A 20196-nucleotide genomic window follows, 5' to 3' on the forward strand; every position below is an offset into this window, starting at 1 on the left:
GTGATTTCCACATTGTTATTACATACAATTAAAGTACATTGGCAATTTACATATATTATATTAGGGACAGTAGGTGATTTTTGGTGGGTATTTAAATGGAAAGCAATAATTTAATAAGCCAAAGGGAGTTTAAAATTATTGTTTTAAAAACCAAGACTCTTAGTTTTTCTTATTTAGCTTGTAAAATTCAGGACTTTTCCCCACCTTTCTTTCTCTTTTCCTGAGGAATGAAAGAGATGAAAATCTAAAGCATCCCTGTTATGGTCTGTGCTGAAGTTACTCAGTCAAAAAACAAGTTCAGCAAGTTTTAAAGAAAAGGCCTGTTAGTTAAGTAGAAGGCAAATATTTTCATTAGTGCTGAGTGGGAAAGAGAAAGTTTCATGTGACACATCAATGTTCAATCACTTCTCACCTGAGGCCCTTTTAACTCAGAGAAAAGGGAGAAAACAAAATAACGAAACTGAAATGAGGAGAGTTTACATCAGCAACATGTTTTCCTCTCACAAAATGCAGAAAGAAGAGACGGTGCTATTTTATTCAGCACCTCTGTGCTTTTTCATGTGAAAGAGAAGCTCACACAATTATTTTGGATATGTCTTTGACTAGGATAGAAAAATTGAGGATAAGAGCTTAAAGGAAGATGTTAAATGTAGGAAGGAAGATGGAGAGAGGAAGTAGTTCTTGGAGCCCACTGCGTCCTCTGTATGTAAAGGAGAGGAGAGCCAGATCATGTTTTATCTTGAGAGCATCATCTCACACCTACATGGCGCCCTGAAGGTTTTATTTACCACCTGGAAGAGATGTGATGTCTGGACATGCCAGGGCCGAAAACAGGCTTTGAGGATGAGCCTCTAGAGCAGAGAGGGATTTCTCTTGACAGTAGTCCTACTCCTGGGGAGCTCAATTTGAAAAGGAGAAGTAAAGGTGTTTCATTTGAGACCTGTGAATGTAATTATTAGTGAGAAGTGTTGATTTCTGTTGGTCGTGGCACCTACAACCTAGCTCCAGAGAAAGCTTGCCCTGGGGAGATAAATCAAGAAGTCACACTAAACAATTTGTATGAGAAAATACTGGGGTCCCAAATCACTCTGATCATGAACCTATTAAAAGAACTATTAGGGGCGCCTGGGTGGCTCAGTGCATTAAAGCCCCTGCCTTCAGCTCAGGTCATGATCCGGGGGTCCTGGGATCTAGCCCCACATCGACTCTGTGCTGGACAGGGAACCTGCTTCCCCCTCTCTCTGCCTGCCTCTCTGCCTACTTGTGATCTCTCTCTGTCAAATAAATAAATAAAATCTTTAAAAAAAAATAATAAAAGAACTATTATGCTGGTGGGAGAAGGACCAGCTCATTCCTCCACAGACATATCCTTCTCCCTCTTCACTCAAGGGAAGAGTGGAAAAGATGGTAGGAAGAAAGATAAGGCAGTCCCATTATCTGCCCCCATGACCAGGAGCCACAGGGTACTGAAATGGAGCTCAACAGAGGCAACAGAAATTAAGACACTACGTTGGTCCCTGTATCTGTACATCAAAATTCCAGTGTTATGCAGAGACTCGATGAAATAGTCTGGACCATTTTAAAGGAAAGAAGGGTACACAAGCTTGCAGCTTAAAAACAAACAAAACACTATGGTAATTACATCATTCCTTCCCCTTGCAAACATATTCTCTCATGAGGTGAATGCTGGCGGCACAGATCTCATTCAGAGGTTAGATTTAAAATTTCTAATACCATTATGGTTCAGATGCCAACAAGTTAGCGTGAATGTTCCAAAGCCTTGGGATGAATTCCTGGAGAACACATGCTGCCCGGACCTTAACGCTTTATTTTCTAGTTAGTGCAAAGATAAGAAAATGGACAGGGTGGCTGGGAGTCAAGGGCTCAGAGCAGCAACCATTTACCAAGTAGTTCAGGCCATTTAATGTTTTAATGGCCAGCAGGGCCATATCAATGCTTGTCAGATGAATAAAAACTGATGCAATTGAAGAATAGTTCTCAAGTGCTTCTTCCGTCTTAAAAACTTGGATCGATGGTGTGCAGCTTATTTTTTACGTCTTACTTCAATCAATGAATCCGAGCATGCTTCCTTGATTATTCATCAGTATTTATTTTACTAAACATTAATTTTGATGATAGAAAAGATTTAAAAACTCCTTATTTGGAAACTTTCTCTATACCTCCGATCTAGAATCAAAACTGAACAATTATCAAATGGCTTTTATAGGTCCAAATCAAGATTTCATTCATGTATTGAAATGTTTTAATGTACATACACATTTGCAATATCTCAGGACCATTACACATAAGGAGTTGGAAAGAATTCATTTAGCACAGCCTTTCCAAGCATGGTTTTTAAAAACGTAATCAGAATAGCAAATAAGCTTTGCTCATCATAAATTATAAAAAAAAAAATTACTAGTAGGAAAGATAGATTTTTTTTTTCTTCCATGAATGCAGACGGGGAAGAAACTGACTTGGCTGCAGCTCAATTCAGCAGAGTGTCTAGATGGACTGTTGTCCTGCCTATCCAAAATAGAGCATGCACATTAAGTTGTTTTCCAGTCCTGAGATGAAGTTTGTTCCTACCTTCTTAAGAACCCTCTGTTGATTAAAGGTCATATCTTCCAGGAGGCAGTAAGAACTTGTGATCCCAAGAATCAAGACAGACTTGGTCTAGTTGGGTGGCTGAAAGTTTTCTTAGTTATGGGAGAAATGGAAAAAATATCATTGGGGAAGTTGGAGGGTTTTGTTTTGTTTTGTTTTGTTTTTGAGAATCAGAGACAGAAGTTAGTCTTCTCTTCCTTTACTTTTTCCCAGAGAAAGGATGACTTAAAAAAAAAATCTATTGCCAAGTATATAGACGATAGATAGATAGACAGTAGATAAGCAGGTAGGTAGGTAGGTAGGTAGATAAATAGGAGCCTCGGCTGGCTCAGTTGGTAAAGCATGCAACTCTTAATCTCAGGATTATGGGCTTGAGCCCCACAGTGGGTGTAGAGATTACTTAAAAATAAAATCTTAAAGAAAAAGATAACTTAATTTTTATCCTCTTTTAAAGATTTTATCTATTTATTTATTTTAGAAGGAGAAAGAGAGAGAGAGAGAGAGAACACAATCAGGAGGAGGGCGAGGGAGAAGGAGAGAATCTCAAGCAGACTCAGTGCTGAGCTAGGAACCCATGTGGGGCTCAATCCCAGTGATCCCTGAGATCATTACCGAGGCTGGAATCAAGAGCTGGACATTCACTCGACTAAGCCACACAGGCGCCCCTAAACAGATAATTTTTTTTAAAAAAATCACCGTTGGAACACCAATGAGTGATGAGTACAATCTTTGTGCTTTTGCTTCTATCTCAGCCAGCTGGTTAACTCTTCCTTGTTTTGGTTCATCCTTCCCTCTTTAGTTCAATCTTCTCCTCTCCTATCCTCTCCTTCTCTTCCTCCCTCGCCCATATGGCTCCCCAGCCCTCACCCCTTCCCTTTCTTGTTCCTTCCCTCCCTCATTCCCTTTCTGCTGGAACTCAAGCTGCACAATTCTTCCCTAATCCTTTTTCTCTTCCTTTAGCACCTCAGCACAAATAACCAAGCACAATGTTGGAAATTTGTCTGGGGAAGTTTTGTGGAGGAGACAAGGGCGTATAAGAAAGATTATATGATGTGGGTATTGTAAAAAGTTAAAAGTGGTAAAATATTCAGCTTTTCTATAGTTAAGATCATTAGAACAAAGTATGGAAAAAAGATACAGATTAAATGAAATGTGCCTTAGTGCTGCTAACTAATTAAACCAAGTGAATACTTATGATTTGTTTTATCATTTTTACATTAAGAAAATTTCTCAAATGGAGGATAATTACAGCAGGAGCCTAATTAGATGCTAACAGACCATACTCTTCTGTTCTGATGCATTAATGATTTCTTTTGTATTATAATTGTTGCATTCATCAAGGCGAGTTAAGTGTTTCTTCGTCAGTATTCATGTAGAGGGCGCTTAGTGCAAAGTGGGGGGTCTGACTTAGGAATGAGCCAGTTGTTTGAAATGAGTTTGATATTTCTAGTCCAACTCACTGCAGTTTTATTATCTTCATCGCAAAAATTTCTAAAACATTTGGCACTAGTGTTAGTTTTAGCTGAAAACATGTCTTTCGAAAACCACCTTTCCCCCTTCTATTCAATTGAAAATCTCAAATGTACTTAAACTGAGCTATTACTGATTACTAATGCACTAATTATTTTGTGATGACTGTCAAGTAATAAAAATCGTATCACATTGTCATTTTTATCCTATAAATGAAAGAATGGTAGGTTAAATGCATCATGATTTATGATCTTGAATCTGAATTAACAGAGGAAATTAGCAGCTACTAATTAGCACAGATTTATAAAGCACAATTATGCCTACTATGAATGTCCAATGAACAAAAAAATTACAGGACTAAGTATGAATGTGGATGCATAATACAACTGTATGTTTCAATCAGAGCCATCTTCCAAGCTGAAAGACAAAAGAAGAATAAGAAAGCAAATTAAACATCTACAATGCCTAAGTATGCCTGGAGGAGACATGAGTATTTGGTTATATAACACAAGGACTATTTCTAAAGATATCTTAGAAACAGGAGATTGTTTTTGTTTTTTAAATTAAAGACAATATATAAACTAATATTGTAAACCCAATATTGAATCTTAACAATTAGGATGTGATCTGTCATAACAATATCAAATCACTGAACTATTGTTAACAATAAAGTTGAAGGACATCCCTTCCCCATCAGCACATAGTATTTAGATTTAAGAAAAGGATGTTAAGTCATAAATATTTTGCCTCTAAAGAAATTACTATAGGTAGTAACTTTTATCAGAACTATGAAGGACGATATTTTAAACGTTATTAAATTGTTCAAAGTTGGAACTATGATACTAAAATTAACTAAATTAAATTCTTTCTTATCCCTCCAGGTGGAAAGCCATTAAACAACTCTGGGTTTCCTGGCTCAGGAAAAGTCTGGATTAGAAGCTCAGTCTTCTGTTTCCCAGGTCAGGGGTCATTTCACTCACTAGATAGGTGTGAAGTAGCTCAGATACAAAATCAGACTTGGAAATATCATGATCGGCTAAAAGTAAAATTCCCTTCAAATATTTCCTCAGTCTTTTTTTCAAATGGTTAATGTAATCATACTTTCATGACCAGAGGCCACCGAGCTTAAAAACATAGGTCCACAGAATACAGAGGGGTAAAAAAACATATGAACACACACACCTATACACACGATCCTTACGTGAAATCCTTATGCAAAAACAGGTAACACAAAATCCTTACACTAAAGCTCAGGGAATTTTCTAGACTTTCATTAGAGTATATTTCCTCTGATTTTGAGTTCTGTTCCATCAACTTGGTTCTCCTGATTTTCTTCTGCCCAGAGTAAATTAGAAAATTTGTTCCTTTGCTTTTGATTGGAAGGAGAGCAGGGAGCAGTGAAGGGGAGAGCTGTGCAGCTGATTGCAGGGACATTTTGATCAGCAAAAGTAACAAACAAACCAGCAAAGACCAGCCTGACAGTGAGGAGACAGAAAGCAATATGACAAACCCAGCAGAAAAGCTGATAACCCACTTACTTCCCAGACCTGTGAGAGCCACACTGAAGAGACTTCAGAGCGATCACGTTAGAATTTGAACATGTTTAGGCAAAACCAATACAAAGACACAAAGACCATAATAATCCCTAAGGGTTAGTGTAGGAAAGGGCCAGACACTGTCCCAAGGGCTTGAGGTACATGCTGGAAGGGTCAGGCAGACCTAGACTTGCTTCATGCTGGCTTTTGTAACTAAGGAGATCCAACACTGTGTGTGTGTGTGTGTGTGTGTGTGTGTGTGTGTGTGTGTGTAGTGCAGTGTGGGGGCGGGGGTGTTGGCTAATGGTGCACAACATCAAGAAAACGCCAAGTTAAGCAGTCGGTAATGTTGTGATGGTTTAAGAGTCCAATCCCAACAGGTCCCAGAAAAGTAAGAAAGCAAATGAAACATAGGGAGCAAGATCTAGCCTCTGGAGGGAGAGATTAAGAATAGTACTAAGGCCTAACAAAGAAGATGGGGTTGGGGAAACATTTCTGATTCTAAATATAATTCTAAATTGGAATGTCAGGTAGTAAAAGCAGAGGCAAGAGCCCATAATTAGTACTGGGCCAATAGGGCCCATAAGGATAGGCTGCAGCTGGAGGACAAAGGGATTCTCGGAAGCCCTGGCAGCAAATAGGCTTGCCTTTCCTGTTATAGCATCTGCATTGCAACACCAGGCTTGTTGCAGCACCAGAGTGGGGGTGAGCGGGCCCACGAAGACCGGCGGCAATTTAGCCAGCAACTGCTGGGGAAGACGGGTTGGTATCCTCGCCTTCGATGAAGCAGATAGGGTATTCCCTTTTCTTTTCTTTTTCTTTTCTTCTCTTTCCTTTCCTTTCCTTTTCTTTTTCTTCTTTTCTTTTCTTCCTTCCTTCTTCCTTTCCTTCCTTCCTTCCTTTTTCCTTTTTTTCTTTCTTCTTTTTCTATTTAATTATTTAATTACTGCTTCATTTTCTATTTAATTATTGCTTCATCACCCACGGTCATCTTCTAAGCCCTTCACAGCTTGCTTTGCTCCTACCCACCTCCTCTGGGCTGGTATTAGCAAGTGAATTGCAATTATATGATATTTCTGTGTTCTAGGCCTAACAACACATTTCATGCACACACACACACACACACACACACACACACGTATAACTATATATAATGTATTGATACATATACACATAGTTGCTTATACAAAATGTTCTTATAAAGGCCCAAACTATTGAGCCTAGAACATACAGCAACATTTGGTTATTTTTATAATTGATATCTTTTTATTGATACTCTCCGTGTGATATGACACTGCCATCACACCTTCCTTTCCTTCTGCAGCCCTACTTCCTTTTGTGCTGTGAACATATTTATAATGGCTACTTTGAATCTTTTTCTGTTAGATCCGACATCAGGTCACTGTCACGGGCAGTTTCTGTTGTCTGCTTTTTTTCTGGAGGATGAGTCATCCTTTCCTGTTTCTTTTCAGGCCTCAATTTTTTTTTTTGGTTGTTGGAAACCAGACATTTTAGATAATATATTGCAGCAACTCTAGGTACTAGCCGCTCCCTCCCACTTCAGGGCTTGCTATTGTTGTTTGCTTGTTTATGGGTTTAGGGATTGGCTAGATTATTTTCATGAAGTGTGTTTCTCCCCGCCTTGGGGGTAAGCCTCTGGTGGTGCTCCTCACAAGGGACAGCATAGGGGGGACCACAGCCATTTCGGGGGGACTGTGGTCCTGGTCAGGAGCTCATCTACTCTTCCCCTGACCACAGTCAGCTGGTCAGTTCCACTAACTGCCTGCCAATCCTGGTATTGTTTTCAGCCACCGTCCCGGGTACCTATTTTTCTATGAAGTCATCCAATCGAAATGCGGATTCTTGGGGCACCTGGGTGGCTCAGTTGTTAAGCATCTACCTTCAGCTCAGGTCATGTTCCCAGGGTCCTGGGATCAAGCCCGCATTGGGCTCCCTGCTTGGCAGGAAGCCTGTTTCTCCTTCCCCCACTCGCCCTGCTTGTGTTCCCTCTCTCGCTGTGTGTCTCTCTCTGTCAAATAAATAAATAAAATCCTAAACTAAAAAAGGCAGTTTCTTGAAAGGAATAGCTTCTGAGGTCAGTGCTCTTAATCCCAGTTTCTTTTCTGAAAATCAGCGGTCTCTAGTCTAGGCTCTATCTTCATTAGATCCGTGGATCTCTTCACACTTGCTCTGCACCAGAATATCACTTAGGGGGAGAATTGTGTGAAAACGGAGACCTGTGGGGCATCGTTTCAAAGTCAGCCATGGAACAAAATAGATAGCTATGTCGTCCGCATGAGAAGTTACCAGGAATTTGATGTTGGAGTATAAGCAGTGATAAGAGGAGAGTGAGTCAATGTAGAAACTTCAGCAAAAGGCAACAAGGAAGAAATAAGTAGTGCTAGAGTAGTCTGAGAATTTCTAATATTCGTTTTTAAGTTGTATATGATGCTGCTACAGAAATCCCTTCAGCGTTTCTGAGATTTCAGTCAAAGGCAGCTACGAATGTAGGTTTGTGCTAGCCATACTCTGAAAGGGGAGGAATCTTTTCTTGAGGGCTGTCACCCTTCAGAGAAAAGAAGAGTCTGTGGGATGACAAGATGACCCATAAACGGCCTCAGAACTCTAGAAGTAGTGTTTCCCATTACTTTTCATCAAAATAATGCCCAGAGGGACTGCAAGGGGAGAACGGAAGGACTTTGCCCACCGCTGGTGGGAAAGAGGCTCAACTGATTCTGTTTCAACCGTTAAGGACAGGGTGACCCCAGCTAAATTTGGGCCACTCACACCTTCCATAATATTCATGACCACTTTAAGGGAAAGTACACAGATAAGGAAACGGAGGCTTTTGGAGGTAAGGCCGTTTGCTCATCATCACATGACTAGCAAGTTGTTGAAGCCAGCCTTCAAATCCAGGTCTGACTGAAAACTCCTGTTGTAGATTTCTTCTGTTATTCTTCTGCTCATGTCAAAACCTTCTGTGGCTATCCTTGCTTCTCAATGAGGTACAAACTCTTCTGCCCAGAATTTAAGATCTCCCTGAATCTGGACACTACAAACGTTTCTAATCTTAATATTAAAACTCTTTAAACTAGGAACTAGAGGAATTTCTCTGGGACTGAGGTTCTTGTTGTCAAATCCTGATTTTCTAAGGACCTGTATTCATCTTCCAGGACCAGACTCCCTGATCGTGTCTTGGTGGAGAAGGACTGCATCACCAGGACACGGAGGGAGGGCAGCTTTCCTTGACTTTGTGAACATTTCCTGTTTTCTGCTGCCCAACCCCTGTGCCCCTGACTTCTGTTTGTCTGCCAGGGCACCTGCCTGTTCCCATTTGCTGGGCCTCTCTGATGCTGCCATCTGTCTTCCTGCTAGATTTCCACCTCCCGCTTGCCAACACATTCCCTTCATACTTAGTTCCGCTCGGCTGCCTGAATTTACATCGCCTTTTGATGGGTCTTCACTCAAGTTCCAGTCACACCCTAATTGATTGGTCTAGTTTCTAGGTTCTGGCCATCCGCGCCCACTCCCATAACGGAAGGAGGCACATTTGTGAAACTTTGCACGTGTAGTAAACATGGTGAGTTCATGGGATTCGTGGGATAGCTGGCAACACGAGCCTAAAGAGGGAGGTTGTGGAAGGGAGGGAAGAGGGGACGTGATTTATGATGCTCTCAGTATATGTGCAAGTTGGGAACAGTAAAAGAAGGAAAAGATCAAGAAACAGAGTACACCTAAGTAACGTAAAGTTTTGGCTGCTATAGGCTGAGCTTTTACGCCCAATTCGAGGAATGGCTGTTGGGACCTACTTAATTAAGTTAACATATGGTCAGCCTTGCAGCCCTCGTTGGCTGCTGCTACATTTTAGGCCACCTTCCCCCGAAGAGAGAACCAACTCATCTTCACATTGGCAGGCTCGGAATGATTCTCTTCTGTGACCCAGTGCTAATGCAACAGGGGTTCATAAAACACCATCAGTATGCAACTCACAGCAAAAACATATAATTTCATTCCTACTAGTCACTTGGGGAAAATATGTATATGTTTTCTAAATCAAACATATTACCTTCCAAGTCTTATTTCTAGTCAGTTACAATGATGATAAAGCTAAGAAAAGCATTAAACTGATAGAAATGCTTGTAAGTTTTTAAAACTATCTGTATGCATTATGTATGGATGTTTTATGTCCCTGACATGGTATCTCTTCTTTTATTACTGTGAATAGTAATCATTTAATACTGCTTTCTAGGAAAGAATACTGACAATACAAATACAGCAAAACATAATGGCCATTGTTAATTCTTTAGAAAAATAAAATGGATCATCATCAAAGACAGCAGAGACACTAACTTTCCTTCTTAAACATTGGTCATTTAATCACTCATACTATGAAATACGAAATGAAAATTTACTATATCTCTAGTTTGCCATATATGTTGTAGCTAATACACATACATACAGATAATAACATAGGAACAGAAAGTCCAAGTTTCAATGGTAAAACTTTTTTTTTTAAGATTTTAAAAAAATATTTTATTTATTTATTTGACAGAGATTCACAGTGAGAGAGGGGACATAAGCAGGGGGAGTGGGAGATGGAAAGCAAGCCTCCCACTGAGCAGGGAGCCCTGATGCTGGGCTCGATCCCTGGACTGAGGCTTGATCCCAAGACTCTGGGATCATGACCCGAATGGCAGACACTTAACGACTGAGCCACCCAGGCGCCCCGCAATGGTAAAACTTTTGTAAAAGCTGAATTATCACTACAAAATCACAATTTTGTCACATAAAACAGTTGGTTTGCTACATGGTAAGATGAGGACATAAGTGTGTTTGCATTAGCTAACTAAAAATAGTTTCTAAAATTAAATATTTTAATCTAGTGTAAATAAATAAATGTTTTATTAAACCACTTTTGGAGAAACCTGAAATCTTTAAAGCACAGCCAGTTGATTGGAAGGGGCAGCAGATGAAGACAAATGTCTAATATTCATGGTCACTCTCTTCGTTCTAGTTGTTGTGTTATGGGCATGACAAGAAGTTGATGTAGTGGGATAATGGAATAATTCCTGAGGGATGTTAGTCAAAAAGGTAGGCTTTAGCAGCTATTTGTAAATGGAACCCGTACAGTTTGTTTCAAAGAACTGTAAATTCAGACTTCTTACAAAGGGAAAGAGCTCTTACATTCTATAAATTTGGCTTTCTGAAGAGAAGCATTCTAATGAAGTTATAAATTCTTTGACAGTCAAAATTGTGTTAGAACTTTTGGTATCTCCTATCACAATTCTGAGTTTTTTATAGCAACAATTCAATAAATATTTATCGAATAAGACTGGATTTTTTGTACCAATGTCAACTGATGAAATTAACCCAAATCTCTGAACTTTGTACAGATGCTGGGTTTGGATAAACTTCAAGAGGAAATTCTTCCAGGAGATTTTATGAGGATGCGATCCTTTCATCAATGGTATGGTGTACAAAGGCAAATACGGGCGCGAGACGTAAGCTTATGTCATGAGATGGAAACGATGTGATAGGATTGTCTTGGGATCTTTTGCTGTTGCCAGTAGGTTCCTGCTTCATTGGTTCTCTCAGTAACTAAGGGCCTTTGCTGAGTACTGCCAAGAAATAGTTGGCTGAGGGCTATTTTTTATTAGCAGTGAACAGGAAAGAAGATAGTAGCATCCATTCTTTTCTCTACTCTGAAGTTCAACCAGAATTCTGCCTCTTTTCAGGTATCTATCCTCCTCCTCCTCCTCTGTTTGGCCTTGTACTTCAGAGAAGTATTACCCGAGACACAGGGAAGTATTACCCGAGACACAGGGAACACGTTCTGATTGTTTTAAATCAGTCATGGCAGGCTCACACTCCTTGGGCATACATGACTATGAGGCAGGCCTCTAGCTGATGAATCACAAGGGATGACCAGCAACAAAACTTATGGAAGTGGTTTCCTTGATCCTAAGGGAGACCCATAGAAGGGAATAGTTCCTCCTCCTCTACAAGAAGTAGCAGATTTGTCTGGATTTGCACCGCCATCTTGCAATCATGAGAAGAGGAAGCCCAAGGCCACTAGCTTATACCTTGTTATATCAGAAGAGTAAGGTAGGGAAAGATCTGATTCCTTGATGTCATTGTCGAGTAGATAAGTTCTTCTTTTCGGACTTACTGTAATGTGAAATAGTATATTTACTTATATTCTTACTGCTGTGGTGTTTTCGGCTGAATTTTCTAGTTTGCATGGGGCTGTCAGAGGTAGAAAATAAAAATGTAGGATGCACAGCTAAATCTGAACTTCAGATAAACAACGAACAGTTTTTAGTATATGTAAGCTCCATGAGGTATTTGTCCCATGCGATATTTGGAACATCCTTACACCAAAACATTACTTGTTGTTTCTCTGAAATTCTAGTCTAACTGGGCACCTTGTATTTTATTTGTCAACATTAGGCTTGTAGTTGAGAGCAATTTATCTAATACTGAATTTACCTGATTTGGTAATAAAAGGCTTCTCTCAGATCCAAGTGGATACAGTCTTTCAGAGGTAAAAGGTGAACGTAGAGTTACCAATTCTAGCTTGAGTATATGTATTTATGGAATCCAGCCTCATATTCTCAAGAACTGATAAAAATGTCTAAAATCTCTTTCTTCATGAGACTTATCAATGAATCCATTCCCCAATCTGAAATATTATTGTAAAGCAGATTAACTGTGGAAAGAGTCAGATCCTAAAATCTCGGTTTCTTTATTTAACTCCCTGTATGGGGCAGGAGAAATCAACCATCTGAGTCTCAGCATCTCATATTTAGTTAGGAGGAATTAATAAGATACATTTTGAGAAGCACCATTTATGTCAGACACATATTACTTAAAACATATCAAGTCTCTTTCTTGTATTGATTGTAAAGAGCTCTCTGAGGTGCACTTGTAAGTCTTACACTAAGAGGTCAGAGAAGTTCATTCTTCCAACCCAGTCCCTATGCTCCTCCTACCCTCTGCACAACTTGAGCACAGTGAGCACAATCAATGTGGACAAATGAGTTGCTTTGTGGGGTGAGAACCTTGTATCATCTTACCGCATAGCTGAGATTCACTCCTTCTTATTTTTCAAGTATGTAGTATGCATGTATGTATGTATTTGCATAGCTGAGTTTTACTCCTAACTCAGGGACTCGCACGCATGAGATTACTCATAAATAGTGGCTCTTAGTAGAGCCTAAACTGAAAAGTATAATTGGTAGAGCCTAAACTGAAAAGAATAATTTTTCCTTTTCCTGGAGTGTAGAGACCCATCTCTTTCTTTTTTATTTTTTTAAAAGATTTTATTTATTTAGTTGACACACACAGAGAGAGAGAGAGAGAGAGCGAGCGCACGCACAAGCAGGGGGAGCAACAGACAGAAGGAGAGGAGGAAGCAAGCTTCCTACTGTGTTAAGAAGCCCTATGTGGGGCTGATCCCAGTACTCTGGGATCATGACCTGAACAGAAGGCAGATGCACCCCGAGGCCCATCTCCTTCTTAGTATCTTTAGCATGTGGCACTGTAGGTGTCGCACACTGAAAAGGTATATAACGAAGCCTACATGACCCCAAAGGTGGGTACTTACTTCATGGGCATGTGCAAAGACAACATGATCTTTCTACTCTGTTATTCCATATTCAAATTGTCATGTCCTATTTTTTTCTATCTTCCTCTTGTGCAAAAAAGAAGTTATTCTCACGGAGAATCTTCCCATGCTCCTATAATCCTGGGGAAGAAGAGAAATGGAGGTGGAGCGAATGGCAGCCCGTTAAGGAGTTGAAGGGCTGTCAGATGGGAGACCTGCTCATGCTGGGGGACTCCAAAAGGCAGAAAGACGGTTGAAGGGGAGAAGATGAGTGGAGGAAAGGTGGGCAGGATTGAACAACCAGAACCGCCTGCTGCTGCAATGCCTCCAAGGTGGTGAGGACACCTCCATGGAAGTGTTGACACAGACTCTGATGACCATTTATCAGGAATATTATAGCAGCTCTGTTCTTCCGAATTTGTAACATGAGGATATTAATTCCAATTTATCAGCTCCCAGGGGAGGGATTTGATCCAGCTAAGTCTGAAGAGACTCGTTTGCTGGTTTTCCAGCATCTGTAAAGTGCTAGTTGCAATGGTTTCCAAACTTCACTGCAGAGTAAAAGTAACTGGGGAACTTGGAAACATCTAGATGCGTAGGCCACATCTGCAGAGATTCTGGTTTAATTGGTGTGGGGTATGGCGTAAGTATTAGGATTTTTTTCAAATCTCTCCAAGTGACTGGAATGTACAGATATTTTGAGAATCACTGTGCTAGCATACTAAGAAATTAGAATTCTGGATTTTGGTCTGGAATCTGATTTAACCAGAGATGGAACATTGAGCAACTTCTCTACCTTCTCTTGGCTCTACATTGCTTACTTATTAAAAGGAAGTGGGATGGGGAGGGTATGTGCTTTGGTGAGTGCTGTGAAGTGTGTAAACCTGGTGATTCACAGACCTGTACCCCTGGGGATAAAAATATATGTTTATAAAAAATAAAAAATTAAAAAAAAGGAAGTGGGATATACATATTTCTAAAGTACTGTCCTCAAAAATTGTATTAATCTAGGGCCCTTAAAGGTTTACGAATTATGGGGCACCTGGTGGCTCAGTCCGTTGAGCGACCAACTCTTGATTTCAGCTCAGGTCATGATCTCAGGGTCATGAGATTGAGCTCTGAGCTCAGCACCTAGTCTACGTGAGATTCTCTCCTTCTCCCTTTGCCAGTCATGCTCTCTCTCTCAAATACATAAATAAATAAAATACATTATTAAAGTTTCTGAATTTTGAAAAGGCAACTTAACTGCTTTCTCCAAGTAGAAGAGAGCTCTATTCAGGGACGTGGGAATTCCTTTGCACTTTTTGTCAGTTTTCATAGCAGTCGTACAATCCCCTCAAATAGGGATAGTTCTACCTCACAGAGGAAGTTGTGCACCAACAGTGGTCAGATGGCGGGTTTCTCGCCACTCCTCTGCTGAGAGCTGGTGTACAGCCTAATTTGAACACAAACTGGTAGAAGACATAAAACAGGTTTCTTTACTCTTCTCCATGTTTCCAGAACATACTTTGTTGCCAGAGTTAGTCATCTGATGGATTATTGCAGGTTCTTCTGGATCTTTTGTGTCAGAAGTCTATCTTTGTATTATTTGGGGCTTGCTGCCTTACATTTCGCTTAGTGACTTGTTTACCAAGATTGCTCCTAACCCTAACCCAGAACTCTTGGGTTCTCTTTCAGTCTTGATTTTACTTCTACCCAAATGAGAGTGTGTGTCTCATTGTCACTCTGGTCATGCAGCGACTGACTGCAATTGGGTGACGAGAAACACAGAACTCCAATTTTCTTTTTTCCCCTAAAGAAATTTAAGGAGGGCTTCCATTATTAGGTTTTCTCAAAGATATTGCTTGTATTTCATGGACTTTGTATTTGTTGGTATAGTTTAATTTGCCACACAATGTGCACAGAAGTAATCATAGATATGTGGACTATCATGAAGCATAAAACATCAAAACTTTATATGGGGACCAATTGAGTGATTTTTTTTTTAAGTGTGAAACTTCTTCCTTCCAAAGGGAAGGTAATTTTGGAGGGATAGTCTACTATTATTACTTTAATACTTCCTGAATTTCTAGTTTAAAAACAAATTCAAAGACCCATTACTCTGTACCCAATTCAAGTTAAGTCATCCAGTTAAAACTCAGACAACTTTATTGGGAGAAGATTTTGGAAACTTTGGGTTACTTGTGAGAGTTTAAAAAAAATGTTTCTTTCTATTCTGCATATCAGAGTGGGACACGTCGACTCTGGTGTTCACATAAATTCTATCAGTGCACCATGGAAGTGGGAATGAACAGTTTTTGTTTTTGTTTCTTTTTTTTCTTTTTTCTTTCTTTTTTTTTTTTTTTTTAAACCAGGAGGGCAACAAAGCAATAAGAAGGATCATAGGGCACCATGTTAGTGACAAATCACAGGGGGTGGTTCCAGAAAGGTTGTGAAAACTAGTTTCTCGTTGCAGGAATTGGGTTGGGCCACTCCTCCCCCCCCCCCCCCTTCCCAAACACAAATATTTTCATATAATAAAAGCCTGTTTCCCTATGGTTATAACCGAGCCTGCCCTCCTCGGACAGCACCATTTTAAAGGGGTTTACTGAGCGGACCTTCCCAAAGTCCGTTGGCTTTCTCTCTTTCTGGACCGTGTCTCGTCGAGGTGAGGCGTCCCTTCGGGGGGCTCACGCCGGGTGAAGGGACAAGAAACACCCACTCGGATCCAGCCCGGGCAGCCGGCGGCCGGAGCATGCGCTGAGAGTTTGTGCAGCTGGCCCTGGCTGCCGCCGCTGCCTCGTCCGGACTTGGCGAGGACTTGGGAGGGACAGCGGCGCTGGGAGGTGGCTTAACAGAGACTTTCCAGCAACTGCTGCCCAGGACTTTTTTTTTTTTTCTTTTTTCTTTTTTTTTCTTTTTCCCAGGAGGCGGCGACGGCGGCGGCGGGGGGAGAGGAAGAGAAAAGAGAAGGAAGCGTCTCCTGCTTGAGCCAATGCAGCCCTTCGGCTCCCCGGGAGGAGCGTCCCTGCCCCGATGAGCCCCCGCACTGCGTCCCCGACCGTCCCCCGGCGGGAGTGGGGCACGGAGCCCAGCGCCGACGGTGAGTGGCCGCACGTCTCGCGTCTTTCCAGCCGGCTGTCCCGCCAGCCCGCCGGCGGCTGTCCCCGGCGCTGTGTGCTAAACTACTTAGAGGCTGGCGGTGGGGCTCCCCGCCGCCGGCGCTTCCCCCCGCGCCCTGCCGGGGGCGCGCGAACGCGGACGCGGTGGCGGGGCGGAGCGGGGTGGGGGGGGGGGGGGCGGGGGACCGCGCTTGGCTTTGTGCTGCTTTGGCGGCCGGGAGCGCGGGGTCGCGGCAGCGGCGGGGGCCGGGGGAGGGGGACGTGAGTGACTAACCCGGCGTCAGCACAGCTGCACCGGCCCTAATTCCCCGGCGCCCCTCCCCGCCCCCGCCCGGGGCTAATCCATCATTCCCGGCCGAAGCACCATTTCTCACGTTCTCCCAAAGAAACCCTAGTCGCGGGGCGGAATCCCAGCTCAGCGCCGCAGCCCCCCCACCCCAGTGCCCTGTGTTCACACCCGAACTGCGGATGGGGAGGGGGATGCGGAGTTGGGGGACCCAGGAGCTGTCCTAACGAGAGGGACACTTGCACCCGCGGACTCGCCGGCGGCGCCTGTGACGTCTCCCGGGGATAGTGTGGTTTCCAACCTTGGGGACAGTTCTGAGCTGAGCTGTCCCCGAGGAGGGGCGTGGACTGAGGGAGGTTTTAAAGCGCGTCTCATCAGAATGCAGAGGACACCGCCGCGCGTCCCCTGAGAACGGGAGTTTACTGTGTGCCTTCATTCATCCCGGAGTCAATGTTTTCTCTTCTCAGCAGGTGTTATCCGAAGCCAGTCTGGAACTTGAGGCGAGTTTAGGTTACAGTTACAACTTTAACAAATGATCTTCGACGAAGCGATGTCTCGAATGACCTAGGCTTCGGACCAGACTCGGGACCCGGCTGAGGGCGGGCAGAGGAGGGATGGGCTGCGGGTGCGGAGCGCGGAGATAAGTCCCCTGTTCTCCCTGCCCCTGCAGATCGCTGCGACTTGGCCGGTGGGAGTAGGATGTGGTGAAAGGATGGGGCTTCTCCCTTTCGGGGCTCACAATGGCCAGAGAAGATTCCGTGAAGTGCCTGCGCTGCCTTCTCTACGCCCTCAATCTGCTTTTTTGGGTAAGTCGAGCAGTTCCTGTGCACCAACAGGTGGGGACGGCTGGACTCGGTTTCCTACAGCCACCACTTAATGCGCCAAAGGGCATGGCTAAGCATTAATTAATTACATAGGATCGCACCCTCTACTTTTCAGAGAAGTCAATTTTGACCTTAAAATGCCTTTGATCTAGTTCAACTGCCATTCGTGATTAGAAAAAAAATAAATGGACGCCTGGATACTGGTGGCAGTAAAATTAGACTTGAAGTTAACCTAGGGATATAAATAAATGCACGTGCTTGTGCTTGTAGATAAGAAAATTATGCCCTACTACTTAGGGAACTGTTTGTTTTCAGGAATTTCAGATAACTGTCCAGGCTATAAATTGTTTCCTTACCTCATACTAGCCTATAAAATTTGGTTGGGGCAAGGAGTCCTCCTCTGTTTTTGTAGGAATTCATACACAGATATCCTATCAAAGGACCGGGTAAATTTCTCTAGGAGATTCCATACAGCCTGAAAAGGTGGTTTTCATGCAACTCTTTCTAAGTTGGCAAAGTTTTAAGGAATTTTGTATATGTATGCTTTTGGAAAATCCCAGAACCATTTAAGGAAATAAAATACATAAAATTTAACAAGCTCATGGAAATCTTTATGCTGTATGAGCTAGTGACTTTCTATGCTTTGCGCCCAAGCATAAATTTTCATTATATGTTATTAATAATCACCTTATTATTTGTGAAACTTATGAGGAAAATATAAAAATTAAAACTGATGCTTTGAGAAGCTGTCATACTTAAACGGATCATTCTTTGCCAATTTTGTGTTCTATTAATAATTCATACTTTTCTATTAGAAATATTAATGTGTGATTTATTTATGTGACTGACTGGCTAGCATTTGCCATCCTCTTTGCATAAGAGGTAACTGTGGTCTCTAGAGGATGATATTTTGGTTTGAATTAATTCCTATAGGTGCCTCAATTTTAAAGTGACAAATTAAGGTTTACTTTAGTGAGTAATCTGAAAGATAACCTAAACTGGCATAATTTTTTTCCTCTACATGAAAATGAATAAGCATCAAATAGTTAAATTTACCACTTGGAAATGTAAAATCCCTAATCAATCTTATTGCAGTTTTTAATTCTAAATATGTACCTTTTTCAATGGGTCATTCAATTACCTGCCTAGCCATAAGGTTAAGATTTTGAACTTTCTTTTTTTTTTTTAATGTATAATATCACTTGTATTTACTAGCTTTTCACTTTTCTGCTTTATGCTTTTTGATTCTAGAATCATCACATTTTTATAACTAAAAGGAGATTTAAAGATGACTTTGTTGAACTTCTTTACTTTGAGAATGAGAAAACTAAATGTAGGTTAGTGGCTGGTCAGAGGTTAAATAGCCCAATGGTGACAGTATCAGGAGCGCCACTAAGTCTTCTTGCTCCTAGTTAGTGCCTTTACATGGATAATTACCAAATTCTCAATCTTGGAATTACTAGGATTTTTGTTGTTGCTGTCCAAAGAATGATGATTTGGATTTTCTTAATAATCCATATTATGTGGGGCAGGGGAAACCCCAATTATTTAACAAATGTATTGCTCTTCTGAGTAATGAATTTGTTTAAAAAAATTTATTCCTTCAGTTCCTCCAGGGCTTGTTTTATCTTTGAAGAATGTAAAATGTTATGTCTTTGTTTTTATCCTGTACTTCAACTTTCTCACTTTCTATGTGCATGTTCTGATATATTTATTTATTAAGATCCCTTCACCCTTTGTCCAGCTTTCTTCTGCCAACTTTTCCTCCAGCAAAATAATCCATGTTAACCGCATCGTATGGATCCCTCTGAATTTTCCTTTATTTCATACAAATATGTATTTAGTCATACCTATCCACATATATATGCATTCATGTACATTTATATGTACATTCCCTATACATATATATATATTTTTTCGTTAAATTGTTTTTCTCATTTAGTCACATGAGTGGGATGACTACATTGGAGCATACCAGATATCAACAATAACAAAGTAGCTAATCTTTATATAGTTCTTACACTGACCAGGCACATTTAATGCTTCAGTCTAGTCTATGAAATAGGGATGAAGGTTTTTTAGAGTTGTTGGGAGGATTAGAGTTAAAATATGCATAGTGCTTGAACAGTTGCATTTAACGATGCTCTCCGTGTGGTAGTAGTGACAGTAGATAGTACTATTTGCGGTCGTTACCACTCTGACTGCAGTAATGACGCTCAAGTAGATTATCAGGAAGTGGATTGCTTGGTCAAAGGAATGCCTGTGTTAGTAATAGCAGTAATTGTTATTCTTGTGATTAATACCGCTACCACTGCTACATTTCTCAGACCCAGAACTCCTGTCCTGGGAATCTGTTCCTTCGGAAGAACACAAATAACACCCCATTATATGCGTACAAATATTTGTTGTCATCTTGTTGGTGTACAGGCACCTTATAATTGTTGTCAGTTGGAAAAGTTTAAAGTATTATTTCACTGTTACTTTGTTCCCCGCGCCCCCCCCCACAGTTGAGCATCAACATAATTTTCTTTAGACCTATATATATTTCATGTATATTATTTCATTTCATGATTCATATTCATTAAATATTTCATATTTACCATATAGTATGCCTTATTGTTTGCCCATTGATTTCATTTATGTTGTTACTATACAATAGTTAAACAAAGTTTCATACACTGTTTTTAATAGAATTTTTCTCTAAGAATTTAAATATTCTTTCATTTTCTCTGTTCTTTCAAAGCACCCCCCTTTCTTGTTTCCATTA

The 20196-nt window shown here is 41.1% G+C and overlaps 1 protein-coding gene across 2 annotated transcripts in view; it reads left to right on the forward strand.

Moving 5' to 3' along the window:
• Positions 1 to 15740: 15740 nt before the first annotated feature.
• Positions 15741 to 20196, forward strand: part of TSPAN12 (tetraspanin 12) — a 63771-nt gene continuing 59315 nt past the window's right edge. The window contains exons 1-3 of one of the 2 annotated variants that reach the window (XM_032304760.1): positions 15741 to 15865; positions 16125 to 16300; positions 17276 to 17411. In XM_032304760.1, the coding sequence (XP_032160651.1) occupies positions 17346 to 17411 (66 nt within the window). In that variant the 5' untranslated portion in view covers positions 15741 to 15865; positions 16125 to 16300; positions 17276 to 17345. Of the gene's footprint in view, positions 15866 to 16124; positions 16301 to 16763; positions 17106 to 17275; positions 17412 to 20196 lie in introns of those variants that run through there. The other variant, XM_032304759.1, reaches the window with a different exon arrangement.

Source organism: Mustela erminea, chromosome 11 (genome assembly GCF_009829155.1).
Source record: "Mustela erminea isolate mMusErm1 chromosome 11, mMusErm1.Pri, whole genome shotgun sequence".
NCBI classification, from domain to species: Eukaryota; Metazoa; Chordata; class Mammalia; order Carnivora; family Mustelidae; genus Mustela; species Mustela erminea.